This window comes from Acinonyx jubatus, chromosome D4, assembly GCF_027475565.1.
Source record: "Acinonyx jubatus isolate Ajub_Pintada_27869175 chromosome D4, VMU_Ajub_asm_v1.0, whole genome shotgun sequence".
Lineage (NCBI taxonomy): Eukaryota > Metazoa > Chordata > Mammalia > Carnivora > Felidae > Acinonyx > Acinonyx jubatus.
The window spans coordinates 48,575,100-48,596,685 of record NC_069391.1 but is presented as its reverse complement, the minus strand read 5'-3'; the positions used below and the strand labels follow the sequence as shown (position 1 = coordinate 48,596,685).

Genomic DNA, 21,586 nt, shown 5'->3' with positions numbered 1-21,586 from the left:
GGGGATTCATGAGTGGATGGGGGAGTAAAACTCAGAAAAAAAATTTTTTTCTAAAGCAGAGGTTCCTGTAGGTGCCCCCCCACACACACACACACATCATCATACCCTCCCTCCCTTTTTAAACAGCTACATAAACAAAGTAATAAGTGCTCAATTTCAGGGAGAATTACATTATACTCCATTTGAACAGGCTACAAAGTACTTTTATTTGAAAAGCTGCTTCTCCTCTGTTATAAACAAATTTACCCGGCACCAATTTCAGACAAGAGAAGAGGGCTAAGGGAGATGGGAGGCAGAGTTAGGAAAAAATTCACTCAGTGTCTTAAATAGTTGATCCAATAAAGATCCTTTAGAGAAAACTGTAAGTCTATTTTTTTTTTTCTCCCACTAAGCAAATCATACAGGAGGGCTTTTCTTTTCTAGCGTACTGCACCCTGTCTCTTTAAATTCCAGGCCTGCCCCATTTCCCACGCATTCAATGAAAGCAACACGTTTGCTGGCCTCTAGCCCACAATGTCAAGTAGTTTTCTTGCTATTGAATTTCAAGATTATTCTTTTGGATCATTTGCCCTTTAGTTTTAAGCACGCCAAAGCAAAAATAATGTCTTTCTACAATAACATAAAGAAAACTCTGAGGCCTTTACAAGTCTACAAGTAGAGAACACCTTGTCCTTCAGTTCCCCTTTCACTGCAAAATATGCTCCAAATAAGGGCCATTTATACATTATCTTGTTCTACCATAGCTTTGTCTGTACTATAATAAAATTCTAGGAGTATATTTAATTTGGTACCAAATTTGGAATTTCTAACAAGTTGCAATATTCAAAACCAAGGCTTCATACTGCTCAAACGCGCCAGTCTTTAGCGTGGTCCCTTGAGTATTTAGCGAGACTAGATTTTAAAACAAATACGTGATTTTCTATACTTGCAAATTAACTTAATAATAAAAATAGAAACAAATACTGTGAGTTGTAATCATGGTGCCAAAGAGTAGATTTTCCTCATCTTCATACATTTGTTAATCCTGAAGAAAAGAATCCAGACTATTAGGAATCCCATTTAGAGCTCTCTCCAAAGGAACAGAAATAGTTAAATAAAAATTTATCAGCAGAACTGAATTAAGCCCATGAAAAACGTTACTCCAAATGCTAGCAAATGGAACTTAACGTGGCAATTCTATTCCAGCAGCTAGTAAAGAAATGCTCTGATCACAAATGTCAAGTCTTGTGTTTTACATCGAAGGTGGAGTTAATCTGTCATTTATGAATTTTATAAAAGCATCTAATACCAAAGGGAAAACAGACTTATTTTTATTTGCCATGTAGTCCTGCTATGCATTTGAGCATAGCACTTTCAATCGCTATTTTTTTTAATGTTAAAAATGTAAACATGTTTTCCACAGACCATAATATCATGGACTGAATCAGAAAAAATTTTGGATTGTAAAGAGACCTTTAAGACTACTAGAATTAACTCTTGTCATTTGGCAGAAATCATTTCTTTTAGTTGTGTTTAAGGAATGTTCATATTAATCTATCTGTCGTGTATTCAAAACAGGAAATTACATTTTAATTTTCATTTTGTAAAACTTCTGGTTATTTTTGTAGTTTATGCATGAAACACAATTAAGACGGTCTTCATACTAAAATATTGTCTGTGTTTATGAACTTTTGCATCAATTCAAAAATGCATCAATTTCCCTGCCCCAAACATTTGTTTTGCCTTTGTTTTGGTAGTCGTTTGGGTACTTTTTATTTCTCCCAATTCAACGTAAGTTTAACTTCCAAACTATATACAAAGACACAAACTGGAAATGGATCTGTATTTCCAATTATAGGTCCTATTTATCTCTAACACTATTACCATACATCTAAACATGATGAGAGTCCTTTTGTTTGCTGTCCGTTATTAAAGTCAGATTGAGGCCCTGGAAAATGTCCTAATACTACACATCAAGATAAATGTATTAGTTAACAAAGTTATACTTATCAAAACTCCACAGGGAAAAAAAAAATCAAAACTTTTCAAAACATTCCTTAGTACTCCAAAAATGTATACTCTACTGAAATATTAAGCATGGTTGCCTTTCTGTTACAAAGAATATCTTATACGAATCATGTACTTATAAATGAGGTTAATCTGATTAATTTTACAAACTTCAACAGAGCAACACTGTTGAGAAAGGTACGAGTATTATTTACACGTTTCTCTTTAAAGCTTACAATCAACTTATGAAACATTTGTGCATATATTATAGAGCTATTAAAGGAAAACACTCAAAATGACAAGGTGACTAAAATTTCAAATAACAAAACATGAAAATGTCCCTTGGGAAAGACATTTTTATGTTCTCAATGACATTACTTTTAAAAAAAACAAAACTAAAAAGCTTATTGTAAACATGTCCATATGTACACTTAAATATCTAGTTTTATATTCACATAACATGTATCATTCAAGAAAGCTTGAAAAATCCAACAAATTTCACAAGAATTTCCTGAGAGCTCCTTTCTATTTGCTAGATGGGGTGCTGAATCTTTGAATAAAGCCAATTTGACATTTTTTTTTAATTTCCCGATACCCCATCTCCCAGAGATAACTTCTATGAACATTTTGCTATAGCATTTTCTCCCCTTCATTTCATTCACGTACTTTTATCTCTCATACAATTCTCAAAGTGTGAGTAATGAATAATTCTGGCCATTCTGATATAAAGAAAATGGACTGAATCAAATACTAAAATCAATGATGAAAATACCCCACCCCATCCCCAAAAAAGAGTCTCTACAGAAAGACACTATGTCAAGTAGCACTAACTCCCAGCTGAATAGACTTTACAACATAATTCTCATTTATTTGCTGCTCTCTTTAAACCGTCTGCATTTGTGTATTTTTTTATATTCGTATAATTAAATCCTTGGCTCTAGCATCATTCAACAATTCCTTTTAACAAGCTGGAATAAATAGAAATTTCTTTCCTTTTTTTTTTTTTCCTTAAAAGTTAAGCAGCAAGTTACAAGGAAAGAGTGGAAAGGTAATTGCTTTTCAAGACAACTTCAATTAAGCATCTGAATTATTAAACACAAAACCCTGAAGGTATGGTGAGTGATCAAATATTTGATATACCGTACTTTCTCTTTTAACCTATTTACATGATAACATAAGTCCAAGTCCCCAATTATTCTGTTGACAACAGAAACACAGGTACTTATCTGAAACATAATGCTTCAGGAAAACAAATTGACAAAATTTCAAGCTCTGGCCTACATTATAGGGAAGAAAAAAAATAATCGGCCAACTTTCATGGAAAACCCAATGGCCTTCCTACCTGATCAAGAGCCATTATTTGCGGAAGAAGTTTCCAATAAACATAGGGTGTCTTGAGTTCTTGAATGTTCCAACCTACAAGCAGTGTCGATGGCTGGTATAAATGGCACCAATATTACCAGAACGTAACTTTTCATAATGAAAACATAATCACCTATTTGGCGAATTATCCAATTACCCTACTTCCCTGTTATTGCAGGCAAGTCTTATACCCACTGCACTGCTCACTCACCATTAAAAAAGGTAAAATTCCAATATAGTCAAGTTCATGTCAACATTTTCTTTTTTCAAAAAAAAAAAAAAATCATTCTCCAAACTACCACATTTATGAAAAGAAATTTAATACATCAGAACATACCTATTGTCTAGCATGATAGCCAATACACTGGTGATATCTCATAAATGGCACTTATTTTGTTAAGAAAACACTAGATCCATGATATGCTCCTAGCTTATCCTTTAAAACAAAACAAAACAAGACAAAAAACTAAGGAAAAATAATATTTCAGAGCTAGAAGAGCCCACAGAGCTTATTCAATCCAAACACATCCCTTCTAGGGTCCAGGCCAGAGCCTTCCCTGCTGCATTGCTAAATACCGCTCTACAAGTTACTGGAATACATTTGACTCCTATTTTTAAAGCTAAAAGGCTAGTTGTATTTCATGGATTAAGTAGTAAAAACAGTGATAGACCTGGCCAAGTCTCTCAAATTTGTGTCTAGCTTTTTAAAAAGCATCCAAAGTCGGTGGGAAAAAAAAAAAAAAAAGAATAAGGGAGAAAAGACAGGAAAGGAGAAAAATTCATTTTTGCCTAGAACATAGGCTAAAGCTCATTCTAGAAAATGTGATTCTAAGCTAACACAATGTTTCCTGCTAAATTCAAGTGGTGGCTCTGTTTACACAAAGTCAATTATTAGAGGTACAGAAGAAACGAGTTTCAGAACACTGAGTAATAATTTACCACTTAGGGGAGTGGAAGTTAAAGTCAGGATTCTAAAACTCCGACTTGCAAATCTACATTGTTGTCAAAAACTTCCAATGTCTAGACTGCATTGATCAAAGCTATGAGTACTACCCACAGAGAGAATATAGGTCTCATCTCATCTGATGTGTAACTAATGCAACATAGGAGGAACAATAGATACATATCCAAGGAGAGGCCAGTGGGGACTGACTCAGGACCTAACACATGCTTCTGCTCAGTGTTCATATGATGAGAAAGTAACTTCCTACTGCTCGTTACTATTTCTGGGCATAGGTACAAAGTCATACAACAAGCATCTCTGATAAGAAAATCTGGAGCTATGTCAACATTTTGAATAATCCATCCCACCAAGAGCAACCAAATCCCAACAGCCTAAACTATTTGTCACTGAGTCACCACACAACAGTTGCTTATAATACAGGAACAGGGAAAGAAATCAAACAAAGGAAAAATTTTTGTCTAATAGAAGAGTATTTCTTCAACGCAAAGAAACCTTTCAGTTCTCAGCAACTCATAATAATGAAGTATTTGGGGTAAAAGGTATGGATAATAGGAGTCCAAATGAACCTTGTTTTTAAACATCCAAAATATTCTAAGTGTTTATCAAAATAAATAGGTACCTAGAATAATCTGATACTAATCTCCCCCAATACTACCCTCGGAGGGAGAGGGAAGAAGTAGGGCATAAAACCTATCTGCAAAGATTACAGGCATTATGCAGACTGAATTTATATCTAGATACATTAAGAGGCAAGTAACTCTCCCTACTCTGTAGGTTACTGCTCTTACTAATATTTTAGGAAATGGTTAATGTGTATTTTGCTTCTTAAAATCAATACATACACACAGCATTTGGCCTGGTATTGATGGGAAAATAAGTAACTAATGATTTCTGCTGGAAAGAAACAAAGCAAAAAAATCTGCTTTTGGCAAAATTAAATATTTTAAAATTTATTTGGCTCAGAAAATATCAATCTTCTAACATGGGTAATAACTCTAATTAAATTCAACTGATCATCTTTATAATCACTTAGGAACATGATTTTAAATAAACAGGCCTCAGAATGAGTTCAAGATAAGCCATCATTTTCTTTAAAAAAAATGATGATGCACTGATTTTATCCAAAAAGTTAACTGTTAACTACTACATACCAACTAAATCACACCCAAATACTACCCTTATCTTTTTAGAAATTCAATGATAATAGCCTTCTTCAAACCTTAATCACTGCAAACTTATCACATTTAAGTTAAAAGGATTACATCATACAACAGTATTTCTTAAAACAATGTTCTGGATCCTTCATGGCATTGCAATCCTACCATGGCAGGGAGGTGGGGGGCTGGGGAGGCGGCAGATTATCAGGAGATACCTACCATTCAGTAACAATTTTTCCTAATGATTTAATCTCAAAGGGAAATCTTAAATTAATCCACAAAATAAATGTGATTTTACCTTAAAGAAGCTATAGAACTTTTCCCTTTTAAACAGCATCTACCAAGGTTACCACCACTTAATTAAATCCTAGGTCTGTCTACAAAAGTAATTATTGCTGAACATTTGTCTGCGAATATAAGTGAATAAGTATTCACCATTTTAAAAGTAAACGTTTACCACATTTATTACTAGCTATCTTTACACCAGCACATTTGTGACTCATTGTATCTACATGCAATATCACTTCACGTTTCTAGGCTTCTGGTTAAAAGTAAAACAAGAAGATAAACAAAGATGAAGAATCTCAAGGGTCCTTTCCAGCTCCAGAAGACAAAAGCATATCGAAGGCAGGGACCCCCTTTTTCTCTTACGTCTCCCCCAATCCTTTCCCTGTGTCCTGCACGTATGAAGTCTGCCGGTTAAGCACATTACCATGCCCACAAATTATATTCTTAAACAAAACCCCAAAACCACACAGGAAAACAAAACAAAATAGATCAATTTGACAAAATTAAAAACTTGTGTATGACAAAGAGATACCACACATCAGACTACAAGAAAAAGAAACGAAAATGGGACAAGATATTTTCAACGCAAACAACAAAGGACTAACATCCTACAGATAAGAAAAAGACAAAAGATCCCAATAGTTTCTTTTTTTAAAAAGACAAAGGATGTTTTTAAAAGTCAATAAAGAGGAAATCCAAATGGTCAATAAACATATAGAAAATGTTCAACTCCATTAGAAATCAGAGAGATGCAAATGAAAACAAAAGATACCATATTTCAACTAAATATAAAATATAAAAATAAGAGATCTGAAAATAATCAATGTTGGCAAAGCTGTAGAGAAAACAGTACTCCGCCCCTGACAGAGTATAAACTGTCACGACTACTTTGTAGAGCAATCTGACAACATCTAATACAAATGAAAACACACGCACACCTCAAATTCTAGGCCTATATTCAAAACCTTGTTCATTTGTAAAAGGTAACACATTCAAAGATGTTCACTGCACAGAACAGAAAGTGACCTCTATATTCCTTAACAGGGGACCAGAAAAGTAAGCATACAACCTGTTCCTGCCATAAAATACTAAACATAAGGACCTAAAGGTAATGAATTTGCTCTCTACACACGAAATGTAGTAAGGTTCAAAAATGTCGAGGGGGAAAATGGCACGACACAAAATTATTCACTCATGAAAATGTTCTGGAATTTAATAGTGGCCACTGTTGCACAACCTTGTGAATATACCAAAAGCCACTGGATTTTATACTTTCAAAGGGTAAATTTTATGGTATACAAATTACATGTCAATTTAAAAAAATGATTCACCCGCTATGATACTTTCGGTGGAGATTTTTAAAACACAACGTACTATTACCTGCATCAAGATAAATGTGCAAATGTGCATCAATAGAATGGAAGGCTAAAAAGTTAGAAAAAAAGGATTCAGAAGCACTTAAAAACTTTTGCTGCATCTATAATACCTAATTCTCTAAAATCAAAACAAAGAATCAAATAGGATAAAATGTAAACATTTATTTATTCTTGGTAGTGGGGATTTGAATGTTTGTTATATCATTCTTTCCTTTGTATTTTCTTGTACTTTTTCTTTTTTTTTGAGAAATACAAAAAGGGCACAAAAGAGGCATACCATAAGTGACCAATAGTAAATATATACACACAGAGAGCTATGTAGCATTGCTAACCAAATAAATGCAAATAAAAGTAAAGTATTGCTTCATCCACAAACTGGCAAAGATTAAAAAACAAAACTTAATTCCCAGTACTAGTAACCATGTGGGGAAAGGAGAAGTCTCCCAACCCCTGGGGAAGGATAAATTGGTACAATCATTTTGGAAGGAAGTTTGGTAATGCACAACAAAATTTAAAATCTATGTACCTTTAAATCAATCAATCAATCAATCAAAATCCTGTGTACCTTGTCTCAACTATCTCCCTTCTGGAAATCTAACACCAAGAAATTATAGGCGAAACTATAAAAATGAATATGTCAAAGGTGTTCAGCATAGCATTATTCATAACAAATTAACACTAAGAACAATGTCCACATAAAGTTATGACAAATGTGTATTCAATGTAATACCATAAAATTCAGCTTTAAAAAGATGGTATTTCACCATATACCATGAGGGTAGGAATGTTCATTTGTGCTGTATCCCCAGCTCCTAGAAGTGATCTAGCCATATAGGAGCTCTAAAAAAACACCTGTTGAGTGAATTAATGTTAATTTATGGTTAATATTTATATGTGTGTATGTATATATATGAAGATATTTACTAAAATATTAATTATGGCTGTCTGTAAAGAATTCTCAGTGACTTTTTAATGTATCTATGGTTTGATTTTTCTATAATGAACACATATCTATAAATTTTAAAAATAACAGCATTTTCAACTGCATGTAAAAAAATACATGGGTTCTTCATAAAAGCTGTATAGTACGATGGTGCAATGTAATTTCTCATCTTCTACATTATCTGTAAGTTTAAAAAAAAATGTATGAATTATCTGTAGTATCAATGGACTCTTTTCAGACAAATTATATTCTCAAATATGAATATAGCCCTATAAACAAGAATAAAGAGAACCACAAAATATAAGAGAATCAAAGATTAAAGCGTTAAAATCTATGTTATGAGGAAGAGGATGAACTAAAAACACTCTGGCCACACACACAAAACAAAATGTTTTGAAAGAATATTAACTTGTATTACTGAGACAAAAGAATTTCTCTTTCTACATGGTGGCTTCTTGTTTGAGGAGTAAAACCTAAAATCAAGGAAAGTATAAAAGCCAAGGGAAAACAATTATAGAATTTTCTATTATCTCCAACAGGACAGTGTGAAACATTATGTTTCAGAGATCAAAATTTAATAAAGGTTAAAGTCTGAAGTTCAGTAATACACAGAATCCTTAACTAAGTCATTGGTGCAACTGTGTATAGCTCCTCCCCTCCCAAGTATCTAAGCTTTCCAAGTTCTCTTTTGAGGACTTAAGTCACCGAGAGATTTAAAAAAAAAAAAAAGAAGAAGTTCCACGTCTCAGAACTGTAAAAGCTGTGTTAAGTAGTAGGAATCATCTGTAATAGATGACCAGAAAAAGAACGAAAGGGCTAAGGTTGGCCCAGGGAAGACCACTGGAAGGAAACTTCAAAGAACCAAGAGCAAAGAACAAGGAATCTTTAAAGTAAAATTATGAGACTGACTGTTACCCCTGCCCTGTCCTACCTCACAGAGACAGTCCTACAGGAGGTCACCTAAAATAAGAGATACAAAAGCTTCTGCGTTATACAAATAATATGCCATAAACTGGACAGTGATATTAACTATAAAATGCATCCCCTGACAGCCAAGTTTGGATTCTCCTTTTCTGAAAAAAATCACTGGATAATTGCTACAATGGAACGTAACCATGCCAGTACTTTGGAAGACTGATCTTTCTTCCTTCCATTAAATGTTTTTATTAGCAACATCAACTGTGGCTTTAAAACATCAGCTTCCACATATTAATGGGGCAGCTCATCTGTGCCAGGTTCTACATTGAATATCTGATACCAGCGGTTCTCTGAGTGTATTCTGGAGACCCCAGGATCCCCAAAACCTCTTCCAGGGATTGGCTATTCTCACCACAACTCTAAGACATTTTTGCCTCTTTCCCCCATGCTCTCACGAGTGTGCTTCAGTCTTCCAGGGGCTCCATGAAGTGTGAGAACACAACAGACTGAATGCAGAGACACACAAGCTGAGCCAGTTATTTCACAACAGTGAAAAGATTTGTACACACAGAAAGTAGAAGAATGCCACACTTCTCACTCCCATTTTTGGAAAATACTCATTTTCATTAAAATGCTATTTATATGCTGACGTATAATGGGTTGATTACTGTTATCTTTCAACAAATTAATAAATAACTTTTTAAATGTCTCAGGTTTGATTTCTAATGGAGTAAATATTAATGGACACAAGTCCATGGAAAAAGCTCTCTGGAATCAATTTTGAAGAGTCTGAAGAGGTCCGAAGACCAATAAACTGGAAAACAGCTGATTCATATTTACTCCTCAATTTAGGAGGTTATGGTCCTCTTCTTCCATCGTTCCAGGAACACAAATGAGAACACAAGTGAGAAAACACACACAGAAATGACTTGCTCAAGAGCACACAAGAGGGCTCTAAAGCCAGCATTTGAATACAAGGCTGTAATTCCTAACCCAAACTCCTCACCACGGAGCAGCAATATCTACCCAAGATAGTTCTACACTGGGTCTTTACTCTTTGTCTTTTAGTCTTAAAAAGTAATGAGTGCTCACTGGAATGTTTTAAATATATGGAATTAACTTTTCAAAAAAAAAAAAAATCAAATGCTACAAAAACAACCTCCCATCCCTGCCAACACCGTAAGAGCTGGGTTCCCACTCATCCAAAATTTATTTATACACATACACACATACCCTTTTTAGTTCTATAAGCATATTTTTTAAATGGGATCACAGTGATCTAGCAACTTGACTTATTTCACTTAATATCTCTTGAAGATCTTCCTGCATCTACAAACATATTTACCCCTTTTGATAATCCCCATCATTTAAGTGAACCCAGCTGGGGTCCCCTAATTGGCTTGCTTCCCAATTTCTGCTGTTTAAAAAGTCACAAGAAATACACTGTATCTTTGTGCAGTTGCAAAGCTGTATCTGTTGGAAAATCCCTGGAAGTAAAATTGCTGGGTCAAAGGGTATAAACATCTAAAACCTTAATAGATGTTGCCAAATGCCCTCCAAAATGTCCCTGCCCAATTTATATTCCCACTAACAGCATAGGAGATTGCCTCCAATAATTCAGCTTTTAAGTGCCTTGGAAAATTATGCTGTATGTTGCTTCAAAATGCCAAGTAGTAGAACTGCTCTCACCAGTCATCTTAATTCCATACAGAACTCTACCCAAATCTTCTAACACTCACTGAATATTATCAGTATAGTCATCCATCTGTTGTTGTTGGTTTTTTTTTTTTTTCTGAAACCTTTGAAATACCTAAGAAGAGGAAACACACCAGGTGCATGCAATATCTTCAGCTAGTTCGGCCTCAAATTTTAGGTACCCTGATAAAAAGTTATCCAAATTATTTCAGAAGACTGTTTAACACAAATCAGAACTACACAGTAAAGCTGGGCTCAAACATTTAAATCAAAGTTGTAAGTGGGGATTTATTATGCTTTATCTGCCCACTCAAAGGACTAGGGCTACAAATAAAAAGCCATCAAACCATACCAGTGGCCAAATTAGCTTACATAAAATAATAAGCAACAGATTTCATATCATAAATGTCAATGGAACAGACTGCAATAGTAAGGATGGCTGTAATTGGAAAGAAAGTTCACTCAAATTCCCATCATATTGAAAATGAAAACATTAATATTTTAAATGAAATGTTTTGAATGTGACTATTCATTTCAGTCATATCAGACTATTACAAATCTTTGGTACTAATAAATAAGATATAGTCTTTTTTTTTTTTTTTTTTTTACAAGTGGATAGTTTTAAAATGCATTAGACTCTGACCTGCCTATTCTGTAACAGCTAATGGATATTCCAGGCTTCACCATTTCATCAAAATCTCTCTTCTAGGACTCAGTGCTAGTAATTTTAAATTGCAAGTCTCCAACCCATCTTTGGGACAGAGAAAACCCACATGAATTCAAGTACAATTAGCTCAATTCTGAAACGGTACATGTAATTCTCATCAGGCAACAAGTTGAAATACTCTAATTTCTTCCTCTACAAGTTCTCATACTATTACTGTGGAATAAAGGAAATCAACCTGAAAATCAATTTGCTTTTCCAAACCAAAGATTTACCAAACTAAGGACTCATCCATCTTCGTGGCTGAGCAGTTCATCCTCAGTGCTAAGGTCCACTTCCGTTTATCAACTAATGTATATACTGAAAGTGATTTACCTTGCCATTATTAATAGCCATTTACAGTTTGGAGTATGTGCATTTCTTTTGAATACCTTGCAACTCAGATTTTTCACAAAGCCATTTTTGCAATGTCTTCCATTTCCAATTTCTCACTTACAGATCTATAAGACAGCAAATACAGCACCTTAAAAGGTACAGGAGTAGACTTAGCCATGTCTGGCATTCTTGTTCTGTATTTATTTATTCTTATCATTTTGAAAGGCGTTATAAGCCAAAAAATAAGTTCCAGGATCAAGTGGTATGTTTGGTGTTACTTGAATTTACAACTAAGTATTCCCAATGAACAGAGAAACCTTCTCTTACAATCTGAATCATGTGTAATTACAGTATGACAAGGTCTCTCCTGGGCTATGTAAGCTGGCATTTTTCCCAGGACTTGTCACATCATGGGAAGCACACATACAAATAAAAATCCAAAAATAAACATTTTAAAACAATGGCTTATAGACCACATAAAGAAACTCCGCAGTTGAAAATAAAAACCGAAGAGCCCAACCGGCAAGCAGGCATCTCTCGCTAGAGACGTCTGAGACATCAGTGTTAGCAAGCGGCTTACCACGCCTAGCAACAACTCCCAGGTGTGGGCTGTGCAGGGCCAGAACCCTCATGCTCCCTCAGGCTGGACCGAAAATCATTCAGGATGGGAAATAAAGGGGAGCATCCCCACTCACACACTGAAGCAGGGAAACAGTGGTGAAATACGGGGAGGTTGGTCATCTTTAATTTCATAATGCCAATTTGTTGATTGCCAAGGAGCCTAAACAAAGTTATCTTCAGAGCTACATCTTCTGCCAACTGACGTAGTTTCCCTAATATACTAAACACTGCTTTTTTGGTTAAATGTATTCCCTCTCAAAGTGTGTGGCAGCCAAGGAGTCCTAATGGTGGCTACCAGGGATCTTACAAGGTGGTTTCTTTTGTTTCAACTCCTCTGCAGTGGCTCTATACATACATGGAAAAGGGAGAGCGAGATTCCAAGAAGCATCACACCCAACCTCAAACAGTGACAGAAACTTGACGACGCTCATCCTAATTACAGTGTTGAGGAAATATGAAGGAAAATTATCTCTGGCTGTATTTTGATCTAACATGCTAACAAAATCTAAATGTTATTTCCTCTAGGCCATGCATAGTCTTACCCTTCTATTAGAAGCTGGATTCATTTGTTAACCATCAGCAAAGCCCAACAAATTCGACTGCTCAAGTTTTCAGGAGGAGCTATAAAACAAACCACTAAAGGCAAAACATACAGTCCTACAACCCATTGCATGAGCTATGGAAACAAAAAATAAGCATCAACACAAACCTCTGCCACCTCGGAGGCACACAGCATTGCTCCTTTCTTTATTCAGCTCCTCAATGTTCAATAATTTCCAGGAGCTCTAAGCAGAATGGATTTATTATGATGTTACTCTAAGAAACTGCAGGAGTTCTAGATGCCAATAAAGATTACGGATCAAATGGAAGATAACTACTAACCATTGTGTTGAGTTAGATAAATAAACCTGCTCACAAACAAAGCACCTTATTGTATTTGTACTGTTACCTCCACTAATCCAACTAAAACAACCAGACAGTAGCTTTCCGGAGGCTGAAGGGAATAGACACCAGGATTTCTCAAACCCTCTTTAAATTTTCTTTCAAAATAACACTCCAGTGTTTTGTTTTTTTCTTTTTTCTTTTTTCAAAACTGTCCTGCCCTGTATGGAAAGTGTTTGGGACCCGAGAGGCTGGGCAGGATATGCAAACTAGAGACCAAGGCTAAAAACCAAGGTGGGGAAGAAGTGAGGAAGAAGGCAGGACAAACATCGTTCCTCTGAAACTTAGCTTCGACCTTTGCAGGGACCCTCCTCCCCGCAGATCACATCGGGCAGAGACTTCGGCACGCTGCTCAAAAATCCAATGAGCAGTCAAGTGCCACTGGGGGCTAGGGACGAGTAAGCCCCCCGCCCCTCCGCCGACTAAATATTAAAATGCTGACGGTGCGAGGCGGGGGGTGATTAACCCACGAAAGGAAAAATCAGTGACAACGGGCACCTCCCGCCTAATTGACAGAGAGGAAGGCAGAGGAGACCCTGAGGAGAGGCGACTTCCCAAAACGGAACAATAACTACATCCCACGCATTCCCTGCTAATAACACAGGTAAATTTCAATTTCTCTAGGAAAAAAAAAGGCGCAAGCTGTCTGTTCCCTCCAGCCCCACCCCCCGACGCCTCCAAACCCAACAACTAATTGCACCTTCCCACAGAACCCGCGGCTAACCCCAGAGGACCGGTGAGGGCTGGCTTGGGATGAATAAACACTCGACACCTGACGGTCCTTTCTCTGCGGCGACTTTCCCGAAGCCGAAGTGGCGCGCGCGCGGGCGAGAGCCCGGACCTGGCCAGCGCGGCGCCGCGCACCCAGGTCCCGAGGCGACGCCGGCGAGCGCGACGCTGGGGGGGTGGGGGGGGGACGGGGGGCGGGGAGAGGGGCAGGGGGGACCGCCCGGGCCAAGCGATTGTTTCCTCCGCGAGCAAAGACATTTTTTGATCAAGCTCCTTTTGTATTCGAGCCCTACCTCTTTTTGGCCTAGGAAAGCTTTCATGCAAGTGGAAGACGACTTTCTCCACAAAGTGCTGTATGTTACTGTGCTCCGGGCCGCGCACGAACACCATCCAGTCGTGGGTGAAGCCCTCCACGGTGGGTTTTTTCCTCACCTGGGCGCGGTGCCCCAGCTCCAGCTTCACCTGCACGGCACACTGCGGGCAGGGGGAGGAGAGACAGCCGTGAACAACAGGAAGGCGACCGTTCGACACTGAACATTGCGCCTGACATTTTTTTTCCTCCTTCTTGAAACGCACATAAAAGGAAACGGCGGTGCCCTCTGCATCCACGTTTCACGCGCGTGGGCGCGCACACTCTACACCCCCAGATACACCCCACCCGGCCCGCCCGGCGCCCAGCATCCACGCCGACAGGGATTGTAACGGAATGTTACCCCCAATCGGGAAGGGGGTCCGGGGGTCGGGGGGAAGAGGGAGAGCTCACTCAAGCCACTACAAGCACGACAACAAATGCATCGGAAACAAATTAGAAGACAATTAAGAGGCGATGCCGGGGCGGTTTCCCGGCGTGGGAAGGGAGGTAGCCGGGACCCCGAGGGGGGGTTCTGGCGAGCCCCCTCCCTGAAAGTGCCGCGGCGACAGGCACACGCCGAGGAAGTCTTTGTGTACGTGTGTGTGTGCGTGCGTGTGGAGCGCTGTGCCAGGCGGAATGGAAACTACAGGCAGCCTCTGCTGATGGGCACAAACTCCCGTGCTCTTAGCACTGGGTTCGTGCACAACAAAAATGAGACGTCGTCACACACACACACGCCCGCAGGAAAACACGCCGAGGCATCCATAACTTAGGGCACCCCGCACCCCCCAGCGAAAAGCCCCACGCGATCGGCGAGGCCAGCCTAACAGAGCCCCCGCAACACACTTCCAAGAGCCAAAGTGGCCCCAAAGTAGCTCCCACCTCCCCCAAAAAATAAAATTCGGAAAGGCAGGGAGGCGGGCGGACAGCCGCCGAGGCTCGACTGCGCACAGCCCGGCGCGGGGGCAAAGTTGCGTGCGGCCCCGCCGCTGTCAGCCCTCACACTCCGGCTCACACACGCGCGCCGCGGAGAACGCACCATCGTAGCGGCCGCCGAGGCTGCTCGCCGCGTCCCCGGACTGTGCCCGCGGCTCCCGGCGGCGGCGGCGGCTGAAATATGGCTGAGTTATTATTCGCCTCCTTCCACCGTGTGAGTGTGTGTGTGAGTGCGCGCGTGTGAGCGAGAGTGCGCTTCTTGCGATTGCAAAGAGAGGCGAGGAGAGAGGGAGGCGCGGGGGGGGGGGGGTGGAGGGGCGAGTGTGTTAGTGTGTGAGTGTGTGTGTGTGTGTGTGTGTGTGTGTGTGTGCGCGCGCCGGGGGGGGGGGGCGGGGTGGAGGGAGGGAGGGGAGCGGAGGCTGAGGGAGAGGCGGCAGCTCCCTGCAAGCCGTACCAACCTTTCTCTAATTGGAACCGCGGAGCGCTGGCGCTGTCTGGGCTGCGGCGGCGGCGGCGGGGCAGGGCGAGGGAGGAAAGGCGGGGAAGGGGGGGTCTTTTATTATTTTTTTTTGCATGTACTTACCGAGCTAGCCATGCCTGGGGGCCCGGAGGTTTGCTGGGGTGTTGTGTGGTACCCCCCTCCCCCGCCCCCCTCAGCTGTAATTCATGAAGAGGCTGCTATGAATGAGAGCGCGCCCAGGAGCGGAGGGTAGATGGCGGACATTCTCTGCCTTTTTCCCCCCGCGTTCGCTTGCTCGCTCGCTCGCTTATTAAACTCAGCCCCAAAAGCAAAAGCAGCAGCAGCAGCAGCAGCAGCTCCAGGGCCAGAGGATGAGATTCCGGAGCATGCGCCGTGGCGCTTTACACCGGGGCTCCGAGCCTTACGGGGCGGAGGGAGGGCGCGAGGGCGGGGCGGAGCGCGCGGGGAGGCCGAGCGAGCAAACCAGGGGGAGCTCGAAAGAGCCAATCACCGGCCACCTCCCGAAACCCGGCGGCCCGCACCGCCACACTGGAACGCCCGGCTTAAAGTAACAGGTTCCTACCGGAGGGGGGTGGAGCAAAGGACGGGGAGGGGGCGCTAGAGTGGGGAGAGCAGCCAGCTGGGGAGCCATCCCAGCCCTGTGTAAACTCCTCCCGCCCTACAATAAAAAACGGATTAAAACTGCTGGAATGTAGCCACTGCCTAGAGCCCCCAGCAGCCGGAGAAGGGGTGTTAAATCAAGTCTTCGGCGTTAGCACGCTCGGGGGAGGGAGGGGGCTTTCTTTTACTTTCCACCCCGTCTTTTTGTGGTTTTGTGCTGGGAAGTCAAGAACTCACGCCCAAACAAATTTATTTAAGGAAAGAGCGAGAGAAGTGCCACTCTGCAAACAAACATCAAAAAGCAGTCGCTGAGACTGTTAAAACCGGCAACAATCCCCTGGCCCCCTTCCCCATCCACACTCACAGGCACCCGTCCACCACTCCCACTCCCCGCCCTTCTGCCACCGCCACCGAAAATTCAAAAATGAAATGAACAAAAATGCTATTTCCCTCCAAGGGAACTCCTCCCGCTTTGGTAATCCCCGGCTGGGAGGCATCGCGCAGCGGTGCCCAGGTGAAGGTAAAACACCTGGGAGTACCGGCTGCAGACCCTCAGGAACCAGGCTTGGAGTTGTTTTCTTCGGGAGGTTTCTCCGCCGGACAGCCTGGTGGGTGGCATCAGAACGCGGAGGATTGTCCTCTGAGGACACGCGGGGCAACTGGGAGTCTTAAAATAGCAGATAAAGTTAATACTGGCTGTAATGTGCATAAATTGGATTATAATCTTTAGGCGTATTGGTGACAGCCAGCGTAATCCAACTCTGGGTATTAATCCGGTTAGGCTCCCGGGTGACAACCAGTCGCAAGAGTGTTCCCAGAGTCGCCCTCCTGCAGACGTTCCCACTCGGGATGGATTGGGTCTCAGTGGCTGGGGATACAGCAGCGCAGCCACGCGTGGGGCGGGGGGAGGAGGACTGACTAGCTTCCTTTAGCAATGCGGACGACCTTCACTAAGGAAACGGATAAGATCTAGAAGATCGACTTGAAAGTGAAAGATGGGTGTAACTCCGGTTCGTTGAAAAAAAATCCTTGCATCTTCCTAGCCCTCATTCCTTTCTCGCCGTCTTTGTCTTCTTTCTTTCCCCAAGTTCCCTGGTCTCCCGACTTCTTTCTGATTCTTTCTTTTCCCTTCGCCCTGCCTTCCCTCTTTATGTGCCTCTTGTTCGTCCTTCTCCCTCAACTTTCTGGCTTTTTTCTTCTTTTCTTTCTTTAAACCACGAAAGCGAGTTGTCTCAGCTCTTGGAATAAAGAGAGCGGGAACGGAATAGGGAAGGAGGTTACCTGGGGCATCTGGAGCCGTGGTGGGTAGCTTTCAGTGCTCCCACCTTCTGACAGGAAGAGAACCCGAATCAGATCCGAGCACTTCAGGCCAACTTTAATTTTCAATCCAACCTTCCAACTCCAGTGGGTTGAACTACTAAAACTGATGCTCTGACCTCTCCCCAGTTACAACCCAGGAAACTTTGGTTTGAGGGCCCCGATTCCTACCACCCTTCTTTTGGATTTAGGATAGAGTGGAGAGAACGATTGACCGAGGGGAGAAACATTTTGATCCAAATCCAAGGGTTTAGATTTCTCAACTGACCCACAGGTACATAGATGCCTATCATCTTGTATGCGTGTATGTGTAGGTGTGTGTGTATCAGGACTCAGTTTACATAGACAGGGACAAGCTGTGTGTTAGGATCTAGGTGAAGGGAGGACCTACTTGCTATGCATTATTAAATTTTTGATGAAATAATTAAATTACAGAGAAGTCCTTCAGAATTATCAGGTTGGGAACTGATGTTTATCTGGATGTGCCATTAGTCAAAAGCCATTTCCTGTAAGGCAGCAACCATTGGGCAGTGAGTGTAGCTCAACACACAGGTGAAAAACAACAATCTAGTTGTAAGTTGGAGTTGGCCTTAGAGCTTGGCTTATTTCTTCCAGTGCCAGCGGACTTTCTTGTGATTCTCTCTGTAACTTGTCTTTGCGCTGAGGGGCTGATATCTCTTTCTTGAACTATGTGTTCATTGAATTAATATTATTCCAGGAGTCACCAATAAGCCATAGAGTCAAAGAGGGTCTTTTCCCATTACCCCTCCTATCCCAAAGACTGCTTTAAACACCGAATGTAGGGATAAATTTCATTCTCTAGACACTGAAAATATAGATTTGGTCAGTAGATGGCGCATGGAGCCCTTCCACCAACGTCCTTACGTGACCTCTTTACAACAAAAAGACCAGGAGGAGAAAAAGAAAGAAAACACAATCCTGAATACTCTAGATTCAACTTTTGGGCAAAGGAATTTATGCCAGTCTTTCAATGTATTGTGTATAACCTGTTCTAACAAGCTGGCTATCAATTAAAATCAATCAAAACAGGAATAACATCAGATTAATTTTTGTCTAGCATATCTGGAGATCTTTGCACTTCACATGAGGTACAAATGTGAGAAGTCTTTTGAATACTTGACAATGCGATTATAGAAAATATTTTGCAAGTAAGTTTTCAGACAGAAATCTTTAGTACTAAATATTCCTCCCCTCCCCCCCAAGTTTGTTTTCATGGAAATGCTTAGGGATAAAGCCACCTATCTATGCAAAAAGCAACTATCTTACCAAAATTCATACTGTAATATATAGCACAACACGAAACTCTGTGGGGTTAGTTTTGAGGAGCAGAAAAGAAAAGCAATTGACACTGTCATTTCAAATATGCTTGAGGGGCACCTGGGTAGCTCAGTCACGTGAGTTTCAGACTCTTGATTTCGGCTCAGGTCATGATCTTACCAGGGGTGGGATCCAGCCCCCAGTGGGGCTCTGTGTTGACAGCATGGAGCCTGCTTGGGATTCTCTCTTTCCCCTCTTTCTCTCTGCCCCTCCCCTGCTCAGACTCTGAGCGCTCTCCCTCTTTCTCTCAAAATAAATAAATGTTCCGAGAAAATGCTTGATGAAGAATAAAAAAGGACAGTGTCTGGGATAGATTTTAATTCCTGGTCACAACCACCACCCTCACTGTAACTCTTGGACCATCATTTGGGCTCCAGCACTTTATTTACATTAGCTTTGTTTAGTGTGGAGGTTGAGGCCAGTTTGGATGTTTCTGGCACAATATAAAGAGGTCCTTTAAAAATGTTTTTTGTTAATGTTTATTTATTTTTGAGAGACCGAGAGAGAGAGAGAGAGAGAGTTGAGAGGGTGAGGGGCAGAGAGAGAGGGAGACACAGAATCTGAAGCAGGCTCCAGACTTTGAGCTGTCAGCACAGAGCCCGACAGGGGGGCTTGAACTCACGCATGAACCACCGGATCATGACCTGAGCCGAAGTCAGACGCTTAACCGACAGCCACCCAGGCACCCCCAAGAGGTCCTTTAGAGTAATTAGAGTGTTAAGGAGCAGTTGTTGCTTCTTAATAGGATTTTATCTGTTTATTTGTTGTGATAATTATTTACTCGTAAGCTCAAATAATCAAATCAATAAAAAGTAACCATTGCTCATCCTTTGCTGTACAGATCTGGGGGCAAAGGGAAGAAGACGCATCGGCGGGAAAATAGATAAATGGGACACACACTAACCAGATATCTGATAAATATTAGACTCAGAATAATGAAGGATTTTTTTTTGTAATAGTGCACTTTTTTCTGTGTACTCTGTGTACTCTGTGTCACCAAAACCTTTTTTTTTTTTTTTAATTTCTTAGTACCTAAATCTGGGATAGAGCTATGTGTCACACATAAGCAAGCCACATACAACTTTGACATGAGCATCCGAAGGGCAAGAAAAATAGTAGCACAAGATTAGAAGCCAGGAGTCATTGCCCTCAATTCCACCGGTTAATACTTAAGTAAGGCGGGAGAGGCGGTGATATCTTTTTGCAACAGCAGCCAAGTCCTAATTTCCTTTTCCTTGATCTGAAGTGTTTTCTATGTGCACCTTATTGCGGCTCTTTTAAGACAAGATTCACAATGAAAGAAAGCTTACTAAGCCTTTTCAAGATCATGAGCATATTTTCTCAGCTGAGACAGTATCCCTGTATCTTATGGAAATTTTTGGTTCAAAATGTTACATTTTTAACATTATATTTAATTCATGATTCTAGGACAGTGTATTGGGAACCCCAGAATAGTACGAACCATTACTGCTTTGAAAAAACAATTGCTTTGATATCCGTTCAAGCACCTAGTCTAGGACTATTTCTAGTGATAAGAAATACACAAAGCTTTTTTAACACCCAGAGCCTCTTCATGTGTAAATTATTCCCTGAGAGTAATTTAAGCAATGCACTTATACATTCAGAAGACAAGAGTGCCTCCACAGTAATAATTTATTAATTTAGTAGGCTGTATTCGTAATTCAAAAAATAGCACCTCAAGGCCTGAAAATTAATCAAGGATGTTATGTAAGACCAACAATACGAAACAAGATAAATATTGAAGGTCAGTTGATATAGTGTGATTGAAAACATCTTCCTAATATATACAAGAACCCCAGTGGAATATTTATGGGTAAAATACATGTTAAATTGAAAGTACTTTCTGTAAACCAATCTAAAAAGTCGATTATTTTGGTATATCTTTATGTATCCCCGGCATCTCTCAAAGGCTACTGCTTAACTCCCTAACTCTTTTCACATAATGATTTGACCTTCTTGATTTTCAGTGGAAAGTCTGTTTTCCTATATGATTTCACTTCTCCCATTCACGTATTATGAATGGAGAGTTAAAATAATCACTTTGTCCTAAAACCATAAACTATACTTTGTCTTAGTCAATAAAAAGGAAAAATAACATATGAGGTTTATGAACTGACAGGCCAAACTTCAATTAAAACTGCAAAAGAAACTTAGGAAGAAGAAATTATTCCCTTCCATGTATTAAATGGTCTGACAGTGGTTTCAAAATAGTACTAAGTCTCTAAGAAGTGAGTGATTTACCACCTTCTGGTAGGATCAAGTATCCCAGTTGGGTTAAACTATTTACAGTCAGCTCTGAATAATCCATGATTATATTATCCACTTTGTAGCTAATCTATAATGACACAATTTATATGTAGGGGTTTTTTTATGTTAATTTATGTTAGAGTCAGTTTTTTTTTAACTGTACAAAATGCACGTAACTGTATCTAATTGCCAGTTTCCATTCATAGCTTTTTCTCGCAGGAAAGCAGATATACTAGTCCATCCAACCTCTTTTAGACCCACTTTCTCGCTGTTA

At 40.4% G+C, this 21,586-nt stretch overlaps 1 protein-coding gene across 2 annotated transcripts in view; it reads right to left on the bottom strand.

Annotated features, from left to right (window-relative positions):
• The window catches only part of MLLT3 (MLLT3 super elongation complex subunit), a 282,306-nt gene extending 266,133 nt beyond the window's left edge, over positions 1 to 16,173 (bottom strand). The window contains exons 1-2 of one of the 2 annotated variants that reach the window (XM_027047137.2): positions 15,892 to 16,173; positions 14,314 to 14,494 (exon numbers count right to left, since the gene is read on the bottom strand). In XM_027047137.2, the coding sequence (XP_026902938.1) occupies positions 14,314 to 14,494; positions 15,892 to 15,903 (193 nt within the window). In that variant the 5' untranslated portion in view covers positions 15,904 to 16,173. Of the gene's footprint in view, positions 1 to 14,313; positions 14,495 to 15,411; positions 15,593 to 15,891 lie in introns of those variants that run through there. The other variant, XM_027047139.2, reaches the window with a different exon arrangement.
• Positions 16,174 to 21,586: the final 5,413 nt, after the last annotated feature.